At 49.5% G+C, this 27,312-nt stretch overlaps 1 protein-coding gene across 3 annotated transcripts in view; it reads left to right on the top strand.

Annotated features, from left to right (window-relative positions):
* Positions 1-13,921, top strand: part of TAGLN2 (transgelin 2) — a 37,519-nt gene extending 23,598 nt beyond the window's left edge. For 2 of the 3 annotated variants that reach the window (XM_048511771.1, XM_048511790.1), the window contains exons 2-5: positions 6,371-6,579; positions 8,116-8,290; positions 9,869-9,971; positions 12,702-13,921. In XM_048511771.1, coding sequence (XP_048367728.1) covers positions 6,400-6,579; positions 8,116-8,290; positions 9,869-9,971; positions 12,702-12,843 — 600 coding nt within the window. In that variant the 5' untranslated portion in view covers positions 6,371-6,399 and the 3' untranslated portion in view covers positions 12,844-13,921. Of the gene's footprint in view, positions 1-3,069; positions 3,427-6,370; positions 6,580-8,115; positions 8,291-9,868; positions 9,972-12,701 lie in introns of those variants that run through there. The other variant, XM_048511780.1, reaches the window with a different exon arrangement.
* The last annotated feature ends 13,391 nt before the right edge of the window (positions 13,922-27,312 follow it).

The following is a 27,312-nucleotide window of genomic DNA, read 5'->3' as shown; positions in this document are numbered from 1 at the left end:
CGCCACGTCCGATAGTGGCGAGGACTCTGAGAAGGAAGTGGTGTTCCTGTCCGACGAAGAGGTAGAGGAGAAAATGCAGGTTGTCGAGCCCTCGTTCAGATTCTTTAAGCCGGAAGACTACTCGTACCTGCTCAGTAAATGCTTGTCTGCCTTGCACCTCAAGGATATCTCAGGAGAGGGGAAAGGGAAGGAAAAATCCGGTACTAAATCAACCCATGCCGGGAACCAGAAACCTTTTCCCGGCACCCCCCCTACTGAAGAGGTGTTTCCCTTCCCCGAATTCTTTGAAAATCAGATAATGGCGGAATGGGAGAAGCCTGCAGCCAACAGGCGAGTCCCGGAGTTCCTTAAAAAACTCTACGCCCTTCCGGCTTACGCGGACTATTTACAGGTTCCTGTGATAGATGCTCCAATAGCGGCCCTGCAGTCCTCGGGGCTGGTGTCAGGAGACGGGGAGGGGAAGATCCGAGACCGTATTGACCGCAGGGTGGATCAGCTCTCCCGACAGACGCACGAGGCCATAGCCATGGCTATCAGGGCCTCGGCCGCAGCCTCCATCGTGTCGCGAGCGTCCATAGTGTGGGCCAGGAAAGTGATTCAGCTTCTGCCAGAGTCTGAACGGCGCCTTCACGAGGGAGCTTCCAGAATGCTGATGGCCGCTTCCTTCTCAGCGGACGCCACTGTGGACACCATGACCTTCTTGGCGAGGGCCACGGGCTTGACCGTGGCCACTAGGCGCCTCCTTTGGCTCAGGGCCTGGCCGACGGACTTCCGCTCCAAATCCATGGTCGCAGCCTTTCCCTTCGGAGGAGGCAAGCTCTTCGGGGAGGCGCTAGATCGTATCCTGGTAGAAACCAAGGGCAAGAATAAAGCAATGCCCAGGACCCTGCTACGCAATGACAGGCAGCGGACAGTGAAAAGCAACGGTTCCTTTCGTTCGCAACATGCCCTCCCTCGCTTTCGCCAAGACAACCGAAAGCCAGCCTGGAGCAGCCAACTTCAGACCTACAAGGAACGGTTCTCCAGCAAGAGCTTTTCCGTCAAGGGAGACCGTTCGGGCGGTGTCAGTAAAGCCAACAAGGCGTGACTTGACTCAGACCCTGGTGGGAGGACATCTGGCACTCTTCAGCCAAACCTGGTGCCAGAACAACATAGATTCTTGGGCTCTGGACACTGTCACTAAGGAATCCAAATCCATCCCACCGGTGTGTCTTTTGGTTTCACCTACATCCAGCAACAAACCAAAACGTCAAAGAACAATCCAAGCCCTAAATTATAGGTGTCAAACTCAGACCCTCCAGGTGTTCATGGACTACCATTCCCATCAGCCCATGCCAGCAGGGCCAATTGGCCATGCTAGCAGGGGCTGCTGGGAATTGGAGTCCATGAACATCTGGAGGGCCTGAGTTTGACACCTATGTCCTAAAGCAGTGGTGGTGAACCTTTGGCACTCCAGATGTTATGGACTACAATTCCCATCAGCCCCTGCCAGCATGGTCAATTGATGGGCTGATGGGAATTGTAGTCCATAACATCTGGAGTGCCAAAGGTTCGCCACCACGGCCCTAAAGCATTTACAGTCCATCCAGGCAACAGAACAGGTTCCTGTTGAACAGGGGTCTTCAAACTATGGCTCTCCAGATGTTCATGGACTACAATTCCCATCAGCCCCTGCCAGCATGGCTAAGTGGCAGGGATGATGGGAATTGTAGTTCATGAACATCTGGGGGGGCATAGTTTGAAGACCCCTGCTGTTGAAGAAAGAAACCATGGGGGGTTACGCTCTGTTTTTCACCATTCCCAAACGCAATGGAGGCTGGTGCGCAATACTGGATTTAAAATTCCTGAACAGGTTCATTGGACTTTGTCACTTATAGATGGAAATTCTGAGATCTATTTCGTAGGCTCTCCTACTGAAGGGATTCCTGACGCCCATAGATCTCACCGAGGCCTACCGTCATGTGACGACGTTCCCAGGTCACAGAAGGTTTCTTAGGTTCCGCATAGCAGAGAACCACTTCCAGTTCAGGGCTCTTCCGTTCAGACTCTGCCTGGCCCTGAGAGTCTTCTCCAAACTTGCGATCAACCTTGTAGTCAGCCTCAGGCAAAAGGGAACTAACATCCACCTTTATTTTAGACAACTTTCTCATTGGGGCCCCATCGCTTCAAAAAGCCATTCAGCACATGGAAATGACCATTCGATGTCTGCAGGACCACCACTCTTTGGTCAACTTCTCCAGAAGCTCGTTGACACCTTCCCAAACCTTAGAACACCTAGGGGTTGGGATAGATGAGGTGCAATTCAGGTTATTTGCGGCTGACCGCAAGGTGAAGAAAACCGGGCACCTGGTAATGCAAGTAATGAGATCCAGACACGTTTCCCTGATGACGCTTGCCAGTCAATGGGTCTGTTGATAGCAAACATCGGAATTACACAGTAGGGCAGACCACACTTCACAGGCCTACAACAGTTTCTTTTCAGATGTAATTCCCTCTGGTTGGAGAGTTATACTGGACCAGGGGCTCTGGAGAGCCGCAGGTTGCAGACCCCGGTATCTGGACGGATCCCCAGTTGAAGGAATCTGGTCATCCAAAGAGGTCCATCAGTTGCCTGGAACTGTGGGTCGTTCATCTGGCCCCGGTGGCCTTTTGGCAGCAGATTCAAACCACTCGTGTTCTAATCAGCCAAAACTTCCATCAACAAACAGGGAGTATCCAAGTCATCGACCTTCCATCAAGTTCTCCGGGTTTGGACCAAAAATCACCTCCTGTCAATCAAGGCAGAACACATAAATATCAATATTGGCCACCCAATATCCAACAGAGACAATGCTTGGGGAGGTACCAGAAGATGTCCTCCAGCTCAGGGGAGAAAGAATTATCAAGGACATTTAATACCATGACAGGTCCTTTTCCTCCCAGGAGGCTTCTGATGAGGAGGGATGGACCCAGTATGGCACTGTGCCAGGACTGGCATGGACTTCATACTCCCATCAGCCCCTTCCAGCATGGCCAATTGGCCATGCTGGCAAGGGCTGATGGGAATTGTAGTCCATAACATCTGGAGTGCCAAAGGTTCGCCACCACGGGCCTAGGAGGTCACCTTGCTCTCCCGTGCTGTCGTGTCTCCCTAGGCGACAAGACGGTTGCCAACTTCTTTCTTATTAGTCAGCTTAACTGTTTTCCTGTCCTTCCACCTCACCCTAGTTCTTCCACTTCTATTCCTGTTCACTTTCGCTGTTTAAAAAAGTTAGAAGTTAGAAAGTTAAAAGTGTTAGAGTGCGCTTATTCCTCGTGCAGCCTGCTCTTTGGAGGGAGCTGGAGGGGGTGACTCCCTCAAGAAGCCGAAAGTCCAAAGTGCCTTCCAATGGGATGAGGATCGCCCAGAAGATGCCCTCCGAGGCTCAGAGGAGAAGGACCTTCCTGGTAAGTGTCTAGTGGTTTTTTCACTCCTCAGGGGTTGGAAGCGGGTTGGTGGAAGGGCAGCTGACTTGAAGCTAAGGGCTGGGAAAGGAAGTCTCTGCGCTCGCTCCACCAGTGCAGGGTTTGCAACTGTTGGTAGGAAACTCCATGGGGCTCGATAAGCCAGCTTTGGCAGGAAGAGGCTTCTGCTGCTTCTCCGCTGTGGTTTGGAGCAGGAACGGGCCTTACCAGAACTGGGTTAGACTACTTAAGCTGATGCAGAAGATCTGCCCTCGACCTCAGTATTGTGGCGATCCTGCTGGTTAACTCTGGGGAGCCGCGAAGTGGGGTGAGAGATCCAGTTCAGAGGTGGGATCCAGCAGGTTCTCGCAGGTTCCCGAGAGCAGGTTACTAATTATTTGTGTGTGCCGAGAGGGGGTTACTAATGGGTGATTTTGCCACGTGATTTTTGCCTTAGTTAGGCCCCTCCTCTCAGCAGTAGCGCGCAGAACTTGAAGCAGTCTAGCAGGAGGCGCGCCGGCGTGCGTGGCAGCCTGCGCCTGCGTGCATTCGTTTCCCGCCCAAGGACCGGCGCAGCGGCTGCGTCCTTGCCACAGCCCCGCCCCCGGAATGCCCCGCCCAGCCCCATTGGCGCTACGCCACAGCTTGAATCCCACCACCATGGGAACCTGTTATTAAAAAGGTTTGGATCCCACCACTGATCCAGTTGCAAATTGACCTGGGGGGTTACTTGGGAGTCCCGTTCTCCATCCCATAGACTAGGGGTCTCCAAGTTGTTCGGTGCAAGGGCTGCGTTGTATATTTTATCAATGTACAAGAGCTGAGCGTGGAACGGAGGGTTTGGCCTGTGTAGTGTTTCTTAACATTTAGCAGAGTAGCAGAATAAGAGACCATGAGACAGTTGCTGGTTTTATAGAAATGAGTTTACTCACTATTAGGAAGGGTTTACATGGAAAAAAAATAAAGAACAGCTTTCGGTTCTAACACTAACTTGGTTACATAGCTCAGCACCATGAGGTCCCACCTGGTGCATGCATAGCAAAACAAAGATTCACCTCTTGTGGTGATCTCAACAGTGTGTGCCTGTGAGCATCGTGTGTATCATATGATTCAAACCAAAAAACATACTTCACTTTATAACCTCTGTCTACGCGACTAGTCGCAAGTTAATTTTAGTCTTTATACTTAGTCTTTTCTATTGCTGCTTTTAATGGTTTTAGTTATTTTACTTGTATATGATAGGTATTGTGCTGTACACCGCCCAGAGCCCTCCGGGGATGGGGCGGTATAATAAATTGAAACATAAATAAAAATAAAATAAAATAAAAATAGTCTCACATAGGCAATGGGAGGTTAGCTGACCAATAGCTTAATCAATGAACTGGCAATAAACTCTGACCTCAGTATCTCATTAGCATGCACATAGTTCACCCCTTCATATCTGAATCGTGACGGACACTTGCGAATCCTAACAGTCTGGCTGTGCTCAGCCTTATACTGCCGGCTCCATCTCTGAAGCCGCGTGGACTTTGGAGGAAGGGCCAGCAGTAGAAAGCTGCACCCGGCCAGGTCGAGCTGCAGTTACCATCTGCAGAGCCCACAGTTCAATGCTGGAACCAACCAAGCTTGAGCTAGCTTTGAACGGGCTTCTCTCGGCCTCCAGGAGAGCAGGAGAGAAGAATGCGGAGAAGAGCAAGCAGCCGTGGGCCAGACTGCAACCACGTTACTCTTAAGCGTCTAGGACTCTAGGCTATGTGGCGGGGGCAGGCGAAGGGACTCCTTCCAGTTACTGGTTCCTGAGGCAACAGCAGCAGTATCTGCCCCCCTGCTCCTCCCCCCCCCCCCGTTCTGCCGTAATTAGTCAGAGATATTGCTAAAAATCCTCTCATGGAGCTGCTATCACTGTTTTTTTCACGGCCACACATTGCTTTGAGAGCCAGTCTTGTGCAGCAAGAGGGAAAAATGGATTAGCGAAAGGACATGAGAGCCAGTGTGGTGAAGGGGTCAGACAAGGGTCTGAGAACACACAGGTTCAAATCCCCACTCTGCCATGGAAACTTGCTGGATGACCTTGGGCCAGTCGCAGACTTTTGGCTTCGACCCAGGCAAATATTTGAATGGGAGACCCCCTCCCCTGGGAATACCAGGGGGCGTGATGTGGGGGAAGGCAATGGCAAAACCACCTCTGAACGTCCCTTGCCTTGAAACTCTCATGGGGTGGCTGCACGTCAACTCTGACTTGATGACAAAATTAAAAAGAGAGATGCGTCCCTCTTGTACGGAGAGTGGCCTAATTCAGGATCGGACCGTCTGCCTTTATGCAAGGAATGTTCTAGGTCCGGCCCTTGATATCTGGTTGGAAATCCCCTTCAGGCAGAGAAGAATAGTCTGGATTTATACTCCACCTTTCTCTCCTGCAAGGAGACTCAAGGTGGCTGACAAACTCCTTTCCCTTCCTCTCCCCATGACAGACACTTTGTGAGGTAGGTGGGGCTGAGAGTTTTGAGAGAACTGTGACTAGCCCAGGGTCACCCAGCAGGAATGTAGCAGTGTGGAAACACATCTGGTTCACCAGATAATCCTCCACCACTCAGGTGGGGAATCAAACCTGGTTCTCCTGATTAGAATCTACCTACTCTTAACCGCTAGACCACACTGGTGTAGGGAGAGATCTTGGGCACAAGAAGAGGAGGAGCTAAGAGTTCCAGTAGCTGGATTCTGAATGTGTTACGATGACATACGCTCAGGTACCCGGGCTTCCAGAGGTGGTCCCAGGAAATGTGACGTTGGTGCACATGGTTTGGGTCTCAGCAAGCATACCGTTGGGTTGGGGGCCAACGGATTGATCTCGCAGGTGATGATTTTTGGACCTGTCTAGGTCTCTGTTGTTGCTGTGCAGCTTCCAGAATCGCAGGCTGTCTAACCGCACCTCTCTGTGTATCTCTAGCATCACTTCTACAGGCATCCACACGCACCATGGCAAACAGAGGGCCCGCCTACGGACTCAGCCGAGAGGTTCAGCAGAAGATCGACAGACAGTACGACCCTGAACTGGAGCAGATCTTGATCCAGTGGATCGTAGCCCAGTGTGGCCCAGAGGTCGGGCAGCCTCAGCCGGGCAAGGATGAATTCCAGAAGTGGCTGAAAGATGGCACGGTAAGATTTCTCTTTACTAATTGCGAAGGGCTAGCCACGAATTACCGTTTAACTTTGTGCATGGGGGCTCATCTTAAATTTTACCAAGTGTGAAATCAAGGGACTTTTGGAGGGGCTGAAAGACAGGTTTATGTATATGTATTCCTCTCTTGGGTGCTGTGTGGTTTCCGGGCTGTATGGCCGTGTTCTAGCAGCATTCTCTCCTAATCCAACTTCCTCTGAAGATGCCAGCCACAGATGCAGGCGAAACGTCAGGAGAGAATGCTGCTAGAACACGGCCATACAGCCCGGAAACCACACAGCACCCCAGTGATTCTGGCCGTGAAAGCCTCCGACAATACATATTCCTCTCTTTCTTTGAACAGCTGGGGGGTGGGGGGGAAATGCCACGACCTTGCAACTAACTTAGGGCAACCCCGTAGGGTTTTCAAGCCAAAAGCTGGACAGAGGTGGCTTGCCTCTGTGATAGCAACTTTGGTTTCATTGTTCATTTCCCAACCAAGTACTGGCCACAGCTAACCCTGGTTAGCTTCCAAGATCTGATGAAATCAGGCCAGTTAAAGCCGTCCAGAACCGAACCCAGGTTTGGTAACCAGCAGAGCCTGTTTGAGCAGAGCTACTGCACAAAATATGTTTTGTACGTACCAAGGAAAGTGATTTCAGTCCCCCAGGTCAGAAGCTCAGCCTTTTTACTAGCTTTTTTAGGAGACACAGGTGAGTAATGAGTGGCCTTTTCGCCCAGTGAAACTTCGAAACCAGTGTCTGTGCACACTTAGCCATGAGGACTAGAAACCTAATCCAACTTCCAGTTTGGTAGCCGACCGTCTCCCTTTTTTTTTTTTTTTTGGATTACATAAACAAAAAGACGATTAACCAGGGTCATGTGTACAAGAATAAAATGTCATATTTAGATTTTATTTAGACTTGAAAGCTCTAATTGGAAAGTTGCAAGTGTGGACATTCCTTACAGATGTAAGGAAGCTTCGCAGGTTACTTTATACGTTACAATGAATGTTAATTTTAAGAAAACAAAATGATAATTTTTTAAAAACTTCCAGCCTTGTCCTGGGGCGATCTAATTTTGATGCAAAGTGCACACAGGCCTGTTTGACCGTTGTGGCTTTTCAGATTGCCAGGTGACATGGTCATTGCCCCAAGGAGCTTACATTTTCGAAAGGGGTGTAGCAAGAAGAAGAAGAGTTTGGATTTAGACCCCCTCTTTCTCTCCTGTAAGGAGCCTCAAAGGGGCTGACAAACGTCTTTTTCTCCCCCCCCCTCCACCACAACAAACACCCTGTGAGGTAGGTGAGGCTGAGAGAGCTCCAAAGAACTATGACTCACCCAAGGTCACCCAGCTGGCGTGTGTGGGAGTGCACAGGCTTATCTAGTCCCCCAGATAAGCCTCCGCAGCTCAGGTGGCAGAGCGGGGAATCAAACCCGGTTCCCCAGATTAGAGTGCACCTGCTCTTTACCACTACGCCACTACTGTGGGACACAGTAACAAATTGCAGTTGCAACCTGATTTTTCCTGTCCAGGTGCTGTGTAAGCTGATCAACAGCCTGTACCCCAAGGGGCAACCCGCCGTGGCCAAGATCCAGTCTTCCCCCATGGCCTTCAAACAGATGGAGCAAATCTCCCAGTTCTTGCGAGCAGCTGAACGCTACGGCATCCTCGCCACGGACATCTTCCAGACGGTGGACCTCTGGGAAGGTATGGTCATCTCATAGGGCAAGTTGAAGCCACTCAAGGAATTCCAGGGGGGTTAGCTGCATTAGCTTATGAGTCCGTTCCGGCTCCTGGCGCATCATCAGAGCTCAAGTTGAGATCTTATTCTCGGGGTTGTGGGGGTGCTGAAGGGCGGGGGGGGGGGGGGGGGGCTCAAATAATCTTGCTGGGCTCTTTCCTTGCTGTGAAATGTCCCCGTAAGCTACGATTCCTTTCTAGTTGACTGGGGTGGGAGTAGGGTTGCCAGTTTCGAGTTGGGAAATACCTGGAGATTTTTTTTGGGGGGGAGGAGGTGGAGCTTGACAAGGGTGAGATTGGGGGAGGGATCTCAGCAGGCTGTGATGCCATAGGGTCCACCCTCCAACGTGATGCCATTTTCTCCAGGTGAACTGATCAGTTGCCTGGAGAACAGTTGTAATCCCTGGAGAACTTCAGCTACCTGGGAGGTTATCTGTAGGCAATCAAAATTCTGTACCTTTAAGGTACTTTAAGGTATCCTGTACCTTTAAGGCTCAAGTACTGTGAAACACTGTTTTTTTAGGTACTTAACAACCACGTGGGTATAATACCTTCACAATGATTTTTTTTTTACTACAGCAATAATTTTTATGCCCTTACACTGATATATCTCAAACAAATGTCCTTCTCAAATCCCGACCACCTGCTCTAAACGAGAGGACAATCTTTTTGCTTTAATCCTTGAGAATTTATTGCAAGGTCTTAATGTTTATGGGGCCATAGAAGGTGTTTACGAGGCATAACCCAACCCGGGGGTTAGCTAGCTCCATGTTTATTGTATACTTACCTTACATTCAGTGGTGGGATCCAAACATTTTAGTAGCAGGTTCCCTCGCCAGCCCCCACTCAGCAAAGGGGGCAGAGGCATACCTAGGCAAACCTGAGCCCTGGGCAAAACCTGAGTTGGATGCCCCCCCCCCCATGGGCAGCCACTCCACCACAACCCCCCCAAAATTATTTTTGCACCAGGTCATTTCTAAATCATCATCACATTATAGAAAATGCCCCAACTCACAAATCTGAACACAGCAATGGTGAAACACACAGGTTCTTTGATAAGAGACTGGTGAGATAAAAGGTACGAAAGGCTGAGAATCAATGAGTTGCAGTACCTGAAAGGGATTAACCCAGCTCAGGGAGTGACATTATTAGTCGCAATTGCTATATGGAACCTTCACGTTCAAAGGCAGTATGCCTCTCGGGGAGGCGAGGGCGTGGAGATGGAAAAGCAGACCCAATTAGTAACCCCTTGTCGGCACACACAAATAATTAGTAACCCACTCTCGGGAACTGGTGAGAACCTACTGGATCCCACCTCTGCTTATATTCATGTAAATAGTTTTTTGTTTGAGATATATCATGCCCTTTAGCTAAGGAGAGTCTTAGCCTGCATGCCTCTCTTCCAGGGCATCTATGTAGCTGGCTGTGGGAATTGGGATACTGGACGTCAGTATGAACTGGCAGGCCTTTCATAGATGCTGTTGGGCTACTGTGCTGCAGTAGCACGTGGATGAGCTCTCATCTGTCTGCACCTCTCTCCCCCAGGTAAAAACATGGCCTGTGTGCAGAGGACACTGATGAACCTGGGAGGTTTGGCGGTCGCGAAAGGGGACGAATTCTTCGCTGGAGACCCCAACTGGTTCCCAAAGTAAATGCTGGCGCATGTGCTTTTGCGCCATCTGAATTCTTCACTGTCGCATGTTGAACTGGCTTTGGGCTTGCTGAGCTAGATATCCAGGAGAACGGCACAGTTATCACATCAGGCAGTTCTGTAGCTGCAAATCCTGGGAAGGCTAGTTGTGTAAACAGAAGACTACTATAATGACCTCAGGGGGCTGTGCTTGGGACAGCCCTGTGAGGTAGGCCAGTGCTCCTGCCCCATTGTTCATAAAGGGCTAGGTTTGGCTGGGCTACCTAGTAGACATTCAGCAGAGCAAAGACTAGAAACCGGAGAACTTTTTGCTTAGCTTTTTCAGTTGAAGGACATTTTGCAGCAGTTTTCAAATCATTGCCGTGGTTTCAAATCATTGCCGTTTGTACAAACTTTTGTACATTTTGGAAGCGCGGACATATTGAATTTATGCTCCACTAGCCTTGAAGCTTGTTCGAGACCAGTACACTAGCCTTGAAGCTTGTTCGAGACCAATACACATGTGGGCTCTGGTTAACTTAGTGGACTTCCATCGTATTACACAGGACCTTTGCTTTGTACCACACAGGATTTTTATCAGTGTTATTAGGATCTGTATTTCCGGTATCTTGTGGTACTGCTACCGTGTTTCCCCGAAAATAAGTCCTACCCCGAAAATAAGCCCTGTCATGATTTTTCAGGATTTTTGGAGGAGGCTTAAAATATAAGCCCTGGTCCAAAAATAAGCCCTACCAGCAGTTACAGATCAGGATGGTGTGATCCACCAGTGTCCTCCCTGCCAATGAAGATGCAGCTTGCATCACACCTGATGGGGTTGCTGAGAGCTCGCCTTAACGAATTGTGAAGATACCGTATTTCCCCTAAAATAAGCCCTACCCTGAAAACAAGCTCTAATGCATCTTTCGGTGTAAAATTTAATATAAGACCCTGTCTTATTTTTGGGGAAACGTGGTATATTGTTTTTTGATTTGGGACACATATAACAAGACTTCATCAGAAAAGTAGACAGCAATTGCTGTGAGCCTTCTTCAGTGTAATTTCCATTGGGTTGGGCTATGGAGTAAACATTCAGCAGAGACTAGAAACTGGGGTCTTGCTTGGCTTTTTCAGTTGCTTTATACTAAAGTGGCGCTCAAGCCAATTTTTTCATTGGAAAGTTGCTCAGGAGTTCCCATTAGGTTAGCAGAAGGGATTCCTTAGTTTAACCCACTGAATAAGAACCCCTCTGTGGCTATTGGATCCCTAGAGTGGCTAACCTCAGGTAAGGCCTGAAGATCTCCTGTAATTACAGCTGATCTCCGTCCGTTCCCCTGGAGAAAATGGCTTCTGTGAAGGGTGGACTCTATGGTGTTACATCCACTTTCCCCAGAATTCATCTCCAATCTCTTGGGAATTTTCTGGCCAAGAATCTGTAGGAATTTTCTAGGAAATTTTCTTATGCTTGAGAATTTTTATTTATTATACACATCTGAATAACACATAGAAAGATAAAGGAAAAATCCCAATCTAGTCCCCCTCTCCCCTATAATAGTAATACTAAATGGAAAAGAAGAAAAAATATATACAACAGTGTTTTCCAACCTTTTCAAGGTCAGGGTACCCTTGACCTCACTCTTCATATCTCACGGTACGGTACCCCTGCTGCCACCCTCCACCTTCCCCTCCCATTGCCCCTGCTTGCCACACACCCCACCTTCCCCTCCCAGGGTGAAGGGTAGCACTGGGGGTGGTGGTGGCTGCTGACCTTGTGGCAGGCCCTGCCCCATGGGCCAGCTCCATGTCCTTGCTGGCGCCGGTGGGAGACACCACAAAAATGAGGGGGGGGGGGGCGGTAGTGTTGCCGCGGTATCCCTGGGACATGCTCATGGCACCCCAGGGTACCACGGAACCCTGGTTGAGAATGGCTGATCTACACAGACACCTACACATATGGTGACTTCCAGCTACCTCACTAAGAATCCAAGCATAATTCTAACTCCGTGCTTATAATTAACATCTACATTTTTTTCACTTTTAGTCCTCCTTATAAAGTTGTCTTAATCCAATATGCTGTTTTCGTTTAATTCTCGAATCCCGCCGTCGTTTCTCTGAATATGTTTTCAGTAGGTAGTCTGCAAAGGATTTCCAGTCTTTGAAAAAATTGTCCATATTCTTGTCTCTAATAACTGCCGGAATTTTCTAGGAAATTTTCTGAACCAGATTAGGAATGATGTAAATGTCAGCCGACTCTGCCCGATCAGCTTGGCATAGAACAGTGATGGTGAACCTTTTCGAGACAGAGTGCCCAAATTGCAACCCAAAACCCACTTATTTATCGCAAAGTACCAACACAGCAATTTAACCTGAATACTGAGGTTTTAGTTCAGAAAAAACGGTTTGCTCCAAGGTGTACGTTATTCGGGAGTCAGCTTGGCGAAGCAACTGTGCAACGCTCCGAATGGGTGAATCACAACCCTAGGGTTTACTCAGAAGCAAGGCCAGCCTAGATATATGAGTGTGTGGGGTGATTTTCCGCTCTCCCTACATGAGGAACTCTGTGCGCGCGTGCCCACAGAGAGGGCTCTGAGTGCCACCTCTGGCACCCGTGCCATAGGTTCGCCACCACTGGCATAGAACTCTTGCAGGATTTGGTGGGATTTGGGGTGTTTTTTTTCGTAATCCTGGTTTGCAAGAAGGATAAACACTCATCCCTGTTCCTCCCTCCCCCTCCCCTTTTTGTTTCTTCAGGAAATCCCAAGAGAACCGTCGCGCTTTCTCGGATGACAAGCTCAAAGAAGGGCAGAGCGTCATTGGCCTGCAGATGGGCACAAACCGGGGCGCCTCTCAGGCAGGCATGACGGGTTACGGGATGCCGCGCCAGATCCTTTGAGCCCCTCCGCCCCTCAATAAGTCCTTGGCCTCCTAACATCTCTCCAGAAGCCTTAAATGGGGTGGCGGTGGGGTGGGTTGATGTGGTTTCCCCGGTACCTGTTTCCCTCTACTCACAATTGCCAGAATGTGCCCATTTGCTGCTCTTAATTTCCTCTTACCAAATTCCATATTTTTTTTGGCATTTTCAACTGGAGTGAACCTCTGGCCCAAGATCTTTTTTTTCTTGGTGTATTTTAAACCACAGGTTTTCTTTTGTGCCTCTGACCAAACATGCTTGGACCAAGGAAACACCTTCCTTCCCCCCCCCTCCCTCAAATCCACCGGTAATTCCAAAATGGTTCTTCTAAAGACCAAATACCTCTTTTCACGGGGCATTCCAAACCTTCGGCTCACATTCCAGCATCTGCCTCTCTAGCACAGCTCCCTGTTTTAACAAGTTTTGGGACCAAAACAGTTGCCTTCTCTAGACTCCAGGTTAACACCCCCCCACCCCTGCCCCCCAGCTGGCAAATTAGCATCTTATCTCTAGAATCTGATTTTGGAATGCAGACCGTCTTGGCTAACCCTCTCGTCAAATGCAAAGCTATTAAGTGAGGCGGGGCAGTTATTGGACACCACCCTGGATTGGGAGGGTCACCTGACCGGCAAGATGTCAGAAGCGAAAAAGTTTGATACCCTTTCGGTGCTAGGTTCAAATCTTCCCTTTTTAAAAAGCTGCTTTTGGGGGGTGGGTTGTCAGCGAAAAGGAATTTAACCGATCAGCTGTCTTGACTGTTGAGTTGCCTTCAGGTTCGCGGCTGGCTCTGTTCCACTGTCTCACACGCCCAGTCCTCTTTGCCAGTTTTTTCTCATTGGTCAGCCCTGTGGAATTCCGGCCTTTGGATGCCTGAGCACCACCTGGATCCCTCGTGCTTGGGGGCGGGCAGGGAAGGGGGTGCTCTCCTCTCCCCCTCTTGGGGCAAAGGCACAGCTGTTACCCTGAACTCTTAATGTCACGTGGCATTCTTGAGTGTGGAATGTGTTCTTGTCTTAAGGCCTTTGATAAGGAATAAAGATTGCTCAATCCTTGTTTATAACTGTGTGTGTATTCTGTCTGCTGCCTGGGTGCAGAGGGCTGTGTCGGGAGATGAGGATTGTTCAGAGCCGTTTGCAGGATCTGGGGCCTCTAAAGATATTAAAAATTGCTTTGGTGGGGTCCCCATCTTTTTTGTCAAGTTACAGCTGACTTATAGTAACCCTGTAGGGCAGTGAGGGCGAACCTTTTCGAGACGGAGTGCCCAAATTGCAACCCAAAACCCACTTATTTATCGCAAAGTGCCAACACAGCAATTTAACCTGAATACTGAGGTTTTAGTTTTTTTAAAAATGGTTGCTCTGAGGCATGCGGGAGTAAACTTGGTGGTAGTCAGTGACTTTGCTTTGAAGCAACCGTGCAACTCTTCCAATGGGTGAATCACGACCCTAGGAGGGTCGTAGGAGTGGCGTAGGAGGTTAAGAGCTCGTTTATCTAATCTGGAGGAACCGGGTTTGATTCCCAGCTCTGCCGCCTGAGCTGTGGAGGCTTATCTGGGGAATTCAGATTAGCCTGTACACTCCCACACACGCCAGCTGGGTGACCTTGGGCTAGTCACAGCTTCTCGGAGCTCTCTCAGCCCCACCTGTCTCACAGGATGTTTGTTGTGAGGGGGGAAGGGCAAGGAGATTGTCAGCCCCTTTGAGTCTCCTGCAGGAGAGAAAGGGGGGGATATAAATCCAAACTCCTTCTTCTTCTTCTACTCAGAAGCAAGCCCCCATTGCCAGCAACCGAGCTTACTCCCAGGTAAAGAATCACGCTTTAGTTCTTCACATGAAAATCAGTGGGGTTTAACAGCGCTTAACAGGGTTACCTACACTGCTTCCCCAAAACTGGGTCTTAGGTTTAATGCTAATAATCGAGCCCAGTGGCCCAGGCTAGCCAGATATTGTGGGGGGGGGGGGGGGCTCTATGCGTGCCCACAAAGAGGGCTCTGGGTGCCACCTCCGGCACCCATGCCATAGGTTCGCCACCACTGCTGTAGGGTTTTCAAGGCAGGAGTGGTTTGCCATTGTTTCTTTCTGATATTCCTTGGAAGTCTCCCATCCAAATATTTGCCTGGGTCTAAGCTGAGAGTGTGTGATTAAGCCAAGGTAACACCCAGCCAGTTTCCAAGGCACAGTGGGGATTTGAACCCAGATCCTAGTCCGACACCTTCACCACTACACCATGTTGATTTTATTTGTCTTTACCGGGATTATAAAGTTAGAAATAAAATTCATTGGTGGTGTTAAGAAGAAGAAAAGTTGGATTTGTATCCCCCCTTTCTCTCCTGCAAGGAGACTCAAAGAGGCTTTCCCTTCCCCCTCACAACAAACACCCTGGGAGGTGGGTGGGGCTGAGAGATCTCTGAAGAACTGTGACTAGCCCAAGGTCACCCAGCTGGCATGTGTTGGAGTGCACAGGCTAATCTAGTTCCCCAGATAAGCCTCCACAGCTCAGGCGGCAGATCAGGAATCAAACCCAGTTCCTCCAGATTAGACTACACCTGCTCTTAACCACTATGCCACTGCTGCTCCTTAAGGATTGCATATAGAAATAAGCCCTGACCTCCATGGCCCAGTTTAACTCAACCTTGTTAGCCCTCTTTAGTACTTGGATAGGAGACCACGATTGAAGTCCAGGGTTGCTACATGGAGAAAAACAGGCAAACCACCTCGGAATGTCTTTTGCCTCGAAAACGCTACGGGATCTATGCAGATTCAAACAATGGCAAACCACCTCTGGTTATCTCTTGCCTTGAAAACCCTACAGGGTCCTATATGGTTGGATGCAAATTGATGGCAGAAAAGTTTAGATTACTATTGCAATGATTAACAGAAAAAGCCTGGGCAGAAAATAGTTGAGTGGGGGGGCTAGAACATGACAAATTTATGCTAATGTCAGTGGAACAAGGAAAATCCAGATTTTCCTCTCCACACAGCAGCCACCAGAGAGATCATAGTAGATCTCAGAAGAACCACAGGACTTGAGGAAGTGGCTGTTTCTCAGTAGCATCCAAGTTGCCATTGACTTATGCCAGCTTGCTGGACTTCCTTGGTGGTCTCCGGTCAAGTACCAGCCGGGACTGACCCTGCTTAGCTTTTGAGATTGGGCCAACCCAGGTTGTCCGGCCAGGGATGAAAAGATCATAGTAAAGTAGACATTGGAAAGGTACACAGAAGCACTGCATTGCTTGTGGGCAGGAGGACTGGTTCCAAGTTGGAGCTAACAACCGAGTGTTGCAGCTGCCTGGTGGCAGTATGTAGGGAAGGAAAAAGCCCGTCCCCCTAACAAGTGTTCTTAATTGTTTTTTGGCCTCCAAGGGCTGTTGGGTCCCCAGAGCAAACATCAGGGCCCAACTCCTCGTGGGGCGCTTTTCCTCCGTGAGGCCCTCGGGGCGTCCAGAAGCAACATTCTCCTCCTCCGAGGTTAATCCTGTGTTAGCATAACTCCAGCCTCTGCTTCCCTGGGAACAAGAGCTTTTGTTAACAGAGCAGCGCGGCTTCCGGCCAAGACCTCTCCCTGGGTTTGAATAAGCGGCTGCTGCAGCAGGCGAGCGTTACTCGAGATTTTTTGCCTTGCAGGCATCTTTTCCCCAATTGCTTGCTTAAGGCGTGCTGGTCAGACTGGGCCTCGAGTTGCCACGTTCCCACGTATGCCTTGTTACTCTTGTGGCTGCAAACTTCAGGAAGAGGGTAGATGTGGGTCAGTTTGGATCCTGTTGCCGGAGAGATCAGCCTCTGTTGAAGAAATAGCAGATTTGGTAGAGTCCCCACTTGCCCTGGAGGTGCTTCAGAAATAGCTGTGTTTAAGAAGAAGAAGAAGAGTTTGGATTTATATCCCCCCTTTCTCTCCTGTAGGAAACACAAAAGGGCTTACAATCTCCTTGCCCTTCCCCCCTCACAACAAACACCCTGTGAGGTAGGTGGGGCTGAGAGAGCTCCGAGAAGCCGTGACTAGCCCAAGGTCACCCAGCTGGCGTGCGTGGGAGTGTACAGGCTAATCTGAATTCCCCAGATAAGCCCCCACACCTCAGGCGGCAGGGCTGGGAATCAAACCCGGTTCCTCCAGTTTAGATACATGAGCTCTTAACCTCCTACGCCACTGCTGCGTGTGGCCGTAGGGTGCCATTCGGGCAATCTCTGCAAATAAACCAGGACTGAATCGTGGGCACAATCACGCACACATATTCCGGCCATCCCCAACCGTTTTGGGCCTGCAGGCACCTTTAGAATTCTGATGCAGCATGGTGGGTGCCTTCACAAAATGGCTGCCGCAAAATGGCCAGAGCCAGTCACAAAATGGCTGACACACCAGCCTTCAACCACACAGCAAAGATCCTTGAGCTTTTGATAAAGCAACGTTTTTTTAAAAATCTGCACAGCCAATTGGAAACCTTGGCCTCGTCCATTTTCTAAAAACACTTGCCAGGCACCGGGAAAGAGGTTGATAGGTGCCCTGGCGCGTTGAGGCACTACATTGGAAACAGGTGGTTTGCTCAGACTGGCAGTGGCTCTCCAGTACCTTATGCCAAGGTTTTCACATCACCTATGACCAGTGGTGGGATCCAAAAATTTTAGTAACAGGTTCCCATGGTGGTGGGATTCAAACTGTGGTGTAGCGCCAATGGGGCTGGGCGGGGCACGACGGGGGCGTGGTCAGGCATTCCTGGGCGGGGCATTCCTGGGCGGGGCTGTGGCAAGGACATAGCCACTGCGCCGGTCCTTGGGCGGGAAACGAATGCATGCAGGCGCAGGCTGCCATGCACGCCAGTGCACCTCCTGCTAGACTGCTTCAAGTTCTGTGCACTACTGCTGAGAGGAGGGGCATAACTCAGGCAAAAATCACGTGGCAAAATCACCAATTAGTAACCCCCTCTCGGCACACACAAATAATTAGTAACCTACTCTCGGGAACCTGTGAGAACCTGCTGGATCCCACCTCTCCCTATGACCTGATCCTTTTCTAGATGGAGATGCTGTGGCCTCTTGTGTACTAGCTCGTGCTGTACCCACTGAGGCCATTGATAGTTTTCAGAAAACCACAAGAGGACATGGGGGTTAGGTCTCAAACCTTGAAACAATAAACAGGCTGTGGACTGTTGATCAGAAGAGATTGTTGGAAAAGTAAGCACCCAGCTTGCAAGAAGCCAGATCTGCTGGACCCTGCTTTCGCACCCCTCTTTATCCAGAAATACCCCTCCCCGTTTCCCCAAAGGATGCGAGAATTACTGTGGAGCCTAAACGTGCCCCAAGGTCAGCGACAGAAAGAGATAAAGTCACCTGACCTCCCCCCACAAAGCGACGGAAATATCCTGCTCCCCATGGGAGTGGAAGGTGTCGGGAATAAGCCAAGTTATCTACCAAGCTTGTGAAATCGGGAAAGGAAGATCGAGGAAAGAATAATCAATTAACCTAATTGTTACGTTTAACAGGCAGAGGAGCAGCAGTGGCGTAGGAGGTTAAGAGCTCGTGTATCTAATCTGGAGGAACCGGGTTTGATTCCCAGCTCTGCCACCTGAGCAGTGGAGGCTCATCTGGGGAATTCAGATTAGCCTGTACACTCCCACACACGCCAGCTGGGTGACCTTGGGCCAGTCACAGCTTTTCAGAGCTCTCTCAGCCCCACCCACCTCGCAGGGTGTTTGTTGTGAGGGGGGAAGGGCAAGGAGATTGTCAGCCCCTTTGAGTCTCCTGCAGGAGAGAAAGGGGGGATATAAATCCAAACTCCTCCTCCTCCTCCTCCTCCTCCTCCTCTTCTTCTTCTTCTTCTTCTTCTTCTTCTTCTTCTTCTTCTTCTTCTTCTTCTTCTTCTTCTTCTTCTAAAAAGCAGTTACATTGACATGAAGACATCTCAATCGTCTAGATACAATTGCTGTCAGGTTTTATATGGCCAGGGTCTGGTTCTCTCAATCATTAGGTGCTGTCCCTGACAAATGGACTACTGAGGATGGATGGGCAGCAAGAACCTCCCTGCCTCCCCACACGTTAATTTTGTAATCTAAACCCCGATGAGCGCTATCAAGTGACTCAGGGGAAGCCCCTGAGGGTGGGGAGTGCATTTGTAGGCCAGGGAGTTCGGCCATGATGGCTTGACTAGGGATCTGCTTGCTGGGATGTGGCTTGATATCCCAACTCCAGGTTGGGAAATTCCTGGAGATTACGTGCAGAACCTGGGGAGGAGAGGGTTTGCGGAGGGTAAGGAATCTCAGTGCGGTATTATGCCATAGAGTCCACCCTCCAGCCATTACAGAAGAACATAAGAACGAGCCTGCTGGATCAGACCAGAGTCCATCTAGTCCAGCACTCTGCTACTCGCAGTGGCCCACCAGATGCCTTTGGGAGCTCACGTGCAGGATGTGAAAGCAATGGCCTTCTGCGGCTGCTGCTGCTCCCGAGCACCTGGTCTGCTAAGGCATTTGCAATCTCAGATCAAGGAGGATCAAGATTGGGAGCCATACATCAACTTCTCCTCCATCAATCTGTCCAAGCCCTTTTTAAAGCTATCCAGGTTAGTGGCCATCACCACCTCCTGTGGCAGCATATTCCAAACACCAATCGCACGTTGTGTGAAGAAGTGTTGCCTTTTATTAGTCCTAATTCTTCCCCCCAGCACTTTCAATGAATGCCCCCTGGTTCTAGTATTCTTCAGGCAAACTGTCTGGAGATTAGTTATAATTCTGGGAGCTCTCCAAGCTCTGCCTAGTGTTAGGCAACCCTACTCTCCCTTCAGATTCAGACTAAAAAGATCCCTAGGTCCAGAGGGGAGGATTGTACATTTTTTGTTGCAGAACCAGAGAAGTGATCACCGGGCTTACAAACCGAGTTTCTCTGCCCTTTGGCTCCTTTCGCACCTGCAGAATAATACACTTTCAATCCACTTTCAATGCACTTTGCAGCTGGCTTTTACTGTGCGGAACAGCAAAATCCAATTGTGAACAGTGGATTGAAAGTGCATTATTCTGCAGGTGCGGAAGGGGCCTTTCCTTGCCCTGTGAAAAGTGTTGTTTGGAAAACGTAGGGCCTTGCTATCTTTAAAGAACTTGCCGGAAAGTCACTGCCTGAGCGCACAAGTGAGCCTGAGGTTGCATTTATGCAAACTCCTCTATTACTTCCACACTGCGCCACGTGTGTCCTCCCCACCCCCAAGGTGTGTCCATATTTGTTTTCTGTAGGTGTGTATCCTGTGTTTGCGTCTGGGACATGGTTGCCTCTGTTTAAATTTGGGGCGTACCCGGCTATTGCAGTGGATTTCTGGGTGTGCCTCAGAGGGAGGCATCTTGGCCCCTTTGGGAATGGCTAGATTCAATTCAGGAAATCTGTGTGTGTAAACTTCAAGGTACATCCCACAAAGAGGAGCCAGCTAAAGCAGAATCAGTTGGTGCTAGTGTAACCTCAGCTTGTGGGTTCTGTGGGGCAGAACTTGGAATGAGTTTGCAACAACAAATTTTAAAAACAAAATGGTTTACTTTCTTAACATATAACATATAACATCAACATTTAACATCACATTTCAAGGTCCTGTTCAGGTTGCATTTTCAAGTCCTTATATTTACAGTCTACTGATATTGCCAAGTCCAATTCTTCTTTGCAAGTGGGTTGGCTCCTGAAGACTCCAAGGTGAACAGGATTCAACATGATGAAGGTTTCCAGGAGAACTCTCACCCATTACAACCACAAAAAGAAACCCTTGAACAAGGTGTTAAGGGCTTATTCAAACCAAGGTCCAAGTCTGGTAGCCTTGTCTCCTCCAAACTACATGAGGTCTGCAGCCTCTTGCTGCTTTGAGTCTCCACCCCTTACTGGGTCAACCCATTCTGAGCATGGGGGTTACACTAGGACAAGATCCAGGTTATGCATAGGGTTTCCAGCTTCCAATTGGCAGCTGGAGAAAATGGCTGCTTCGGAAGGCGGGCTTTATGACATTATACCCCATTAAAGTTATTTTCCTCCCCAACTTCACCCTTCCCAAGTTGCAGCCCCAAAATCTCCAGATATTTCTTAACCCAGGTGCACCCTGGTGAAATCTGGGCCTTTTAGATTGCAGAGAAAGATGCACAATCCTTTCCCAGGGCAAACTGCAATGTAAACATTAATCCTTCTGATAGACTCCAGGCTTGAGGTGCGAAAACATAAAAGGGGCAACCTTATCCAAGACAGCTGAAGCTGCAGCACCTCTGCGCATGCGCAAGGAACGTTTTCCTTGCCTGCTCCCACACATTGCCAGTTAGGGACAAAGTTTCCATGTTCGCGGATGTGGCTCACACCACCGTACGTTTTCCTTTTCGACAAACTGCAAAGAAGCCCTTTCTGAGTTGGCGCAGTATCAGCCGAGCCCTTGACCGCATGCCAAGAGGGCCGCTACACTATCTGCCAGCGGTGGAAATTGGCAGGGGAGGGGACCCAGCCTACCCTATGAGTCACTTCCCTCCATTCACAGAGTGGAAAATTACAAAAAAAAGGTTTGGTCGGGTTGTTTTCAGTGAGAAGGGGGGCTGTCTTGCCGTGATGAGGAGAGACAGGAATATGTCAGCCCTACAAAATTCCGACTGAGAGTGTCCGTTTGGAAAAGAGCCGTCTGGAGGACGGAGACGTGCTCCCGTTCTTGGCAACGCCTGAGCTCAAACTCTGGTTTTCCAAAAGAAACAACCCTGCGGCCAATTTGTAAAAGGAGATGAGGAAATTTAACATTTTGTCCTTCCTCTGGGGCTGGGAAACTCAAGGGCCAGCTTCAGCAGAGTCGTTTTTCTCCCAGCGATCCTTACAATCGCTACGGGATGTCACACACAGCTGGCATGGGGTAGAAAGCTATCCAGGAGACCCGGTTTCGAATCTTTGCTCTGTTATGGAAACTCACTGGATGGCCTGCCTCATGGGATCAGCGCGAGGATAAAATAGAAAAGTAGAACGATGCTATCGGCTAATTCGGGTCTCTGCGGGGAAGGGAAACGAGACACAAATATCTAAAATATTTTAAAAATTAGGATCGGTGGTGCTGAAAATGTCTGACAGCCTGCTTTTAGGGCAGATAACAAAGAAAACATTAGGATGAATATCCTGGTCAGCTCAGCCCCAGAAACTTCCACCCGCAACCTCTCCCGAGCAAGTCCCAAACGGAACTTGGCTTGTCAGCGTAAGCAGCTGCAACCTCTCTCTAGCAAACAGCAACGAGGTTAGCTGAGATTTGCTGCTAAGTTAATTTATCACCTTCTCTCCCCATCCCACATTTCTGACCTCAGTTGTTCTGGCTAGCAGGGGTCTGTGATATCTGTTTGGTTCTGTTGCCATCTTCTGCCAGTGGGCAAAGCCTTTTTGGTTTCATGCAGCGTTACCTCAGCGATCCAGTGTTTTAGTTGTGGCTTGCATGTCTTAGGCCCCTTCCGCACATGCAGAACAATGCACTTTCAATCCACTTTCAATGCACTTTGATTTTACTGTGCGGGATAGCAAAATCCACTTTCAAACAATTGTGAAAGTGGATTGAAAGTGCATTATTCTGCAAGTGCAGAAGGGGCCCTCGTGATAGCAGGTGTGCCGTAGTGGTTAAAGTGTTTGGGAAACACACATTTGAATCCCCACTCTGCTGTGGAAACTTGCTGGTTGACCTTGGGACAGTCACACATTCTCAGCCGTGACTTGTATTTGGTCGGGAGATCTCCAATGAGTACCACGTGGAGGCAGGCAGCGGCAAACCACCTCTGAACATCTCTTGTTTTGAGAACCCTATGGGGTCACTATAACTCAGTTGCGACTGGACAGCAAAAAAAAAGTCTATATGTCTTTTAATGCTAGTTTTGATTGTTTTAATGATGTGATTTTCTTCTAAGATGAATCAAATGCTATCAAGTCACAACTTACTTACTTACTTACTTACTTACTTACTTACTTACTTACTTACTTACTTACTTACTTACTTACTTACTTATTATTTGGATTTTTATACCGCCCTATCCCTAAGGGGCTCTGGGCGGTGTACAACATAGAATCCCAGTACAATCAAACAAAAGAGCACAGATTTACTACAGATAAATAAATTACAGATTGTACTGGCTCACTCAGTTTTAATACAATTACTAAAAACCTTTTAAAACAGCGATAAAAACAATAAGAGGCGTCCAACAGAACCCATATTTGAAATCCTCCCCAGGAGGGAGGGGTGTGGGTGGGTCCCATTAAACAAAGGTGTGAGAGGAGCAAAAGGGGGGCACTTTCAGCGGCTGGTCTCTCCAAAGGCCCGGCGGAACAACTCCGTCTTACAGGCCCTGCGGAACTCGCTAAGATCCCGCAGGGCCCGGACATCTGGAGGAAGAGTGTTCCACCAGGCCGGGGCCAGAGCCGTAAAGGCCCAGGCCTGCGTGGAGGCCAGCCGCATCATTGAGGGGCCAGGAACCACCAGTAAATTGGCCTCCACTGAACGGAGAGGCCGTGGAGGGACATATGGGGTAATGCGGTCTCGAAGATACGAGGGTCCCAGGCCACGTAAGGCCTTGAAGGTCAACACCAACACCTTGAAGATGATTCGGAACTCAACTGGGAGCCAGTGCAGCTGGCGTAACACAGGCTAAATATGATTTCGGACAAGTGACAATATAGCACCCTTTCATGGGGTTTTCAGGGCAAGAGGTGAGCAGAGGTAGTTTGTCATTGCCTGCCTCTGCATAGCAACCCTATCTCTCCTGGTGATCTGTGAATTTGTTAGCCACCTTGTGGGCCCATGTGAAGTCAGCAAGGCAGGATTTAAATTTTTGTAAAATAAAAATAAAATCTCTATGAATGCGTGGAAATTAACCCGTTATTAACTCTTCGGGAGATGAGGTGCGGTGTGGTTTCCGGGCTGTATGGCCGTGTTCTAGCAGCATTCTCTCCTGACGTTTCGCCGGCATCTGTGGCTGGCATCTTCAGAGGTGTATGGCCATGTTCTAGCAGCATTCTCTCCTGACGTTTCGCCGGCATCTGTGGCTGGCATCAAAGATGCCAGCCACAGATGCAGGTGAAACGACAGGAGAGAATGCTGCTAGAACACGGCCATACAGCCCGGAAACCACGCAGCACCCCAGTGATTCCGGCCATGAAAGCCTTCGACAAATCTTCGGGAGATATTCAGCATCTTCATAGTTCAGTTTTGATTAAGGCCCACAAGCCATTCAGAAGCAGAGCAAAACCGATAAAAACACCAATAGAAAATCAGTTGTCTATAATAATTCCTTTCCAATCATCACTCGCTGTAAAATAGCTAACTGTTAAAAGGTTAGATGTTTTCTCAGTCCATGTTTTCTTTATGGTGGCTTTATAGCTGATTATTTGCAGTAAGGGCTAGGGGCTTAGCGGGTGACTATCTTCTGGCGACACAGAAAGTTTAATTTGTGGCATCTCCAATTTTTAAAACAATCTAGAAGTGACATGAAAGATCTTGACAGGAGACCCCGGAGAGTGACTGGCAACCAGAGGAGATACATCTGACCTCGATAGACCAAGGGGCTGACGGAGAATAATTCAGCTTCGTGTTTCCACACAAATGCACTCAAGGGTCCCCCCCTCCCCCACACTGTTGTTTGTTTTTGAGCTGTGTGATCTGTTTTGAGTTTCAGTGAGAAAGACACACTATAAGAGAAGTAAATGCAGAGTCTTCTGGGTTTGATTTTTAAAAACGCTCAAAAGGAAAAGTGTTTTAAAAATGGACATTGGAGCCAAACCATCAAAAACAGGCAAAATGTTATGATCTGAAGCCCGGATCCTAACCGCAGCAGGAACTGGCTACGAGATTCTGGCTGAAAATGTCGCGGTGGGGGACAGTTACAGATTGGTGTTTGGAATATGCTGCCACAGGAGGTGGTGATGGCCACTAACCTGGATAGCTTTAAAAAGGGCTTGGACAGATTTATGGAGGAGAAGTTGATTTATGGCTACCAATCTTGATCCTCCTTGATCTGAGGTTGCAAATGCCTTAACAGTCCAGGTGCTTGGGAGCAACAGCCGCAGAAGGCCACTGCTTTCACATCCTGCATGTGAGCTCCCAAAGGCACCTGGTGGGCCACTGCGAGTAGCAGAGAGCTGGACTAGATGGACTCTGGTCTGATCCAGCTGGCTTGTTCTTATGTTCTTACACAAAGCCACGGGAGGAGAACCAAACTTTTTGTCTATGGAAGAGCCTGCAGATCTGTCACGGAATAGACCTCTATGGGTAGAAGGACACCTGCGTCTCGGTGCCGCTACAGAAAAGGCCCTGCCTGTGATGCTCAGCTTGTAAGCTGCCTGAGCCTGGCCTTGGTCAGGAACGGGCACGGTACACACACAATAAAATAAAAAATAAAATATGATCTTGCCTCCGGGAGGGATATGCCCATCAGGTTCTCTGAAGCACTCTGTTGCCTATCAGGTCCATACGGGGTGATCTGCTCCCCATCCCTAAACGTCTGCCTTTTAATGTGTCAGAGAAAGCAATGCTTATTGGTGTTTAAACTTTGCACGTGCCCCCGGGGTGATCTATCATGTAGTCTCATGTTTCACAAACAGTAGTAGCAGCAGCTTCCAGGGCTTAAATTCAGCCTTTCGTAAAACCTTCCGTCGCAATATTCTGCCCAGGGCCTGAAGGCTCATTGGGGTGGGGGTGGGGAGTGTGTGTGTGTGTGTGTGTGTGTGTGTGTGTGTGTGTGTGTGTGTCCACCCCCCCCCCCCCCCCCCCCCCCCCCCCCCAAGCACACGCCCCCCCCGAGCCCACCCCCCCCCCGCCCCCCCCCCCCCCCCCCCCACCCCCCCCCCCCCCCAAGTTGTGGGGGGGGGCGGGGGTTGTGTGGGTGGGGGGGGTGTGTTGGGGTTTGGGTGTGTGGGGGGTGGGTGTGTGTGTGGGGGGGGTGTGGGTGGGGGGGGGGGGGGGGGACAGCCACAAATGCCTATCTTGGCTCCTGGGAAACACGCTGTGAAAACAGTGAGGAATGTGGCCGGCAGCTGTCCCTGCTACGGTTTCATAACCGCTTCGGTGTTTTTCACGCTGGCCGTTGGCGCTGGTTAAGCAAACATTTCGTCCCACTCTTGTGGCTTCACAATAAAGGGCTGAGCCAGGGGGGGATGTGGGGGGGCTGCGGAGATTGGCTGAACACATGAATCTGCCTCATACTAAGTCGAACTGTTGTCCTGCTGGGTCATTCTTATTGCCTCTGACCTCCCCACTCCTGTATATCTTTGGGGTTTAAAAAAAAATTTAATTTCTCTTATCGATACATCGATATCTTGAGGTAAAAATAATAACACCAGTTGATCCCTCCAAACACCTGATTTGCCCATGCACCGTCCCTTACGGTCACTATCCTGCTCATTGATCAACAGACTGGGTCAGCTCCAGTCCTCCCAGTTCAGTGATAGCGAACCTTTTCGAGACCGAGTGCCCAAATTGCAACCCCAAACCCACTTATTTATTGCAAAGTGCCAGCATGGCAATTTAACCCGAATGCTGAGGTTTTAGTTTAGAAAAAACAATTGGCTCTGAGGCGTGCGTTACTCGGAGGTAAGCTTGGTGGTAGTTGGTGGCTTTGCTTTGAAGCAACCGTGCAACTCTTCCAACGGGTGAGTCACGACCCTGGGACCCAACAGGTGAATCACGACCCATTGCCAGCAACTGAGCTTACTCCCAGGTAAAGGATCACACTTTAGTTCTTCACATGAAAATCAGTGGGGTTTAACAGCACTTAACAGGGTTACCTACACTGCTTCTCCAAAACTAGGTCTTAGGTTTTGTAGTCGACCCACGTGGTCAGCGTAAGAACGAGACGAGACGCGGAGATAACATCTGGTGGAGATCGCCAGCAGCGGGAGCCCGGAGGTCCGTGTTCCTAGCGAGTCTCCCGCGTGCTGGTTCCTGGCACCTTTTATTGTTATTCTATCGGGGGCGTGTAGGAGGGAGGACCGGGGGGGAGTTCCGGGAGAGCGGGAGGCGGGAGGTCGGGAGATCATCATGTGATGCATGATCTCACCTGGCTACGTGCGGAGAGGAGCGTAAGCGTCTGAGCCTAATCCTCACCTGGGGGCAAGACCATTGTCCCTGCGCCCGGTGACTGAGCCAGACAGTTCATGACCCGTGACTCATAGGGGGATGAGGAGTGGGGGTGCGGTGCGACCAGAAGGCCGTAGGTCCGTTGGCGTCCCAACGTTCTACCACGGTGCTGCTGGGTCAGCAGTGCATTACTACATCTCCTCCTTTTTTACATTTTAGAAGGGGGACCGAAATGCTAAGGGGTGATTTAAAGGGACGCTTGTCTCCTCCGCCATCTGGTCAAGCTGACCGAGCTGCTTGTGTAACATCAGAACTTGGTTGCGGGGTAAGGGAAATTCGAGGGGCTTCTTACACACGTTACAGGCAATATTAGACACACATTGAACGAAACAAGATCCGATAACGAGGCACACAATTAAACCAATG

The sequence above is a fragment of the Sphaerodactylus townsendi genome, linkage group LG01 (genome assembly GCF_021028975.2).
Source record: "Sphaerodactylus townsendi isolate TG3544 linkage group LG01, MPM_Stown_v2.3, whole genome shotgun sequence".
Taxonomy (NCBI): domain Eukaryota; kingdom Metazoa; phylum Chordata; class Lepidosauria; order Squamata; family Sphaerodactylidae; genus Sphaerodactylus; species Sphaerodactylus townsendi.
This window is presented reverse-complemented; position numbering and strand designations above follow the sequence as displayed.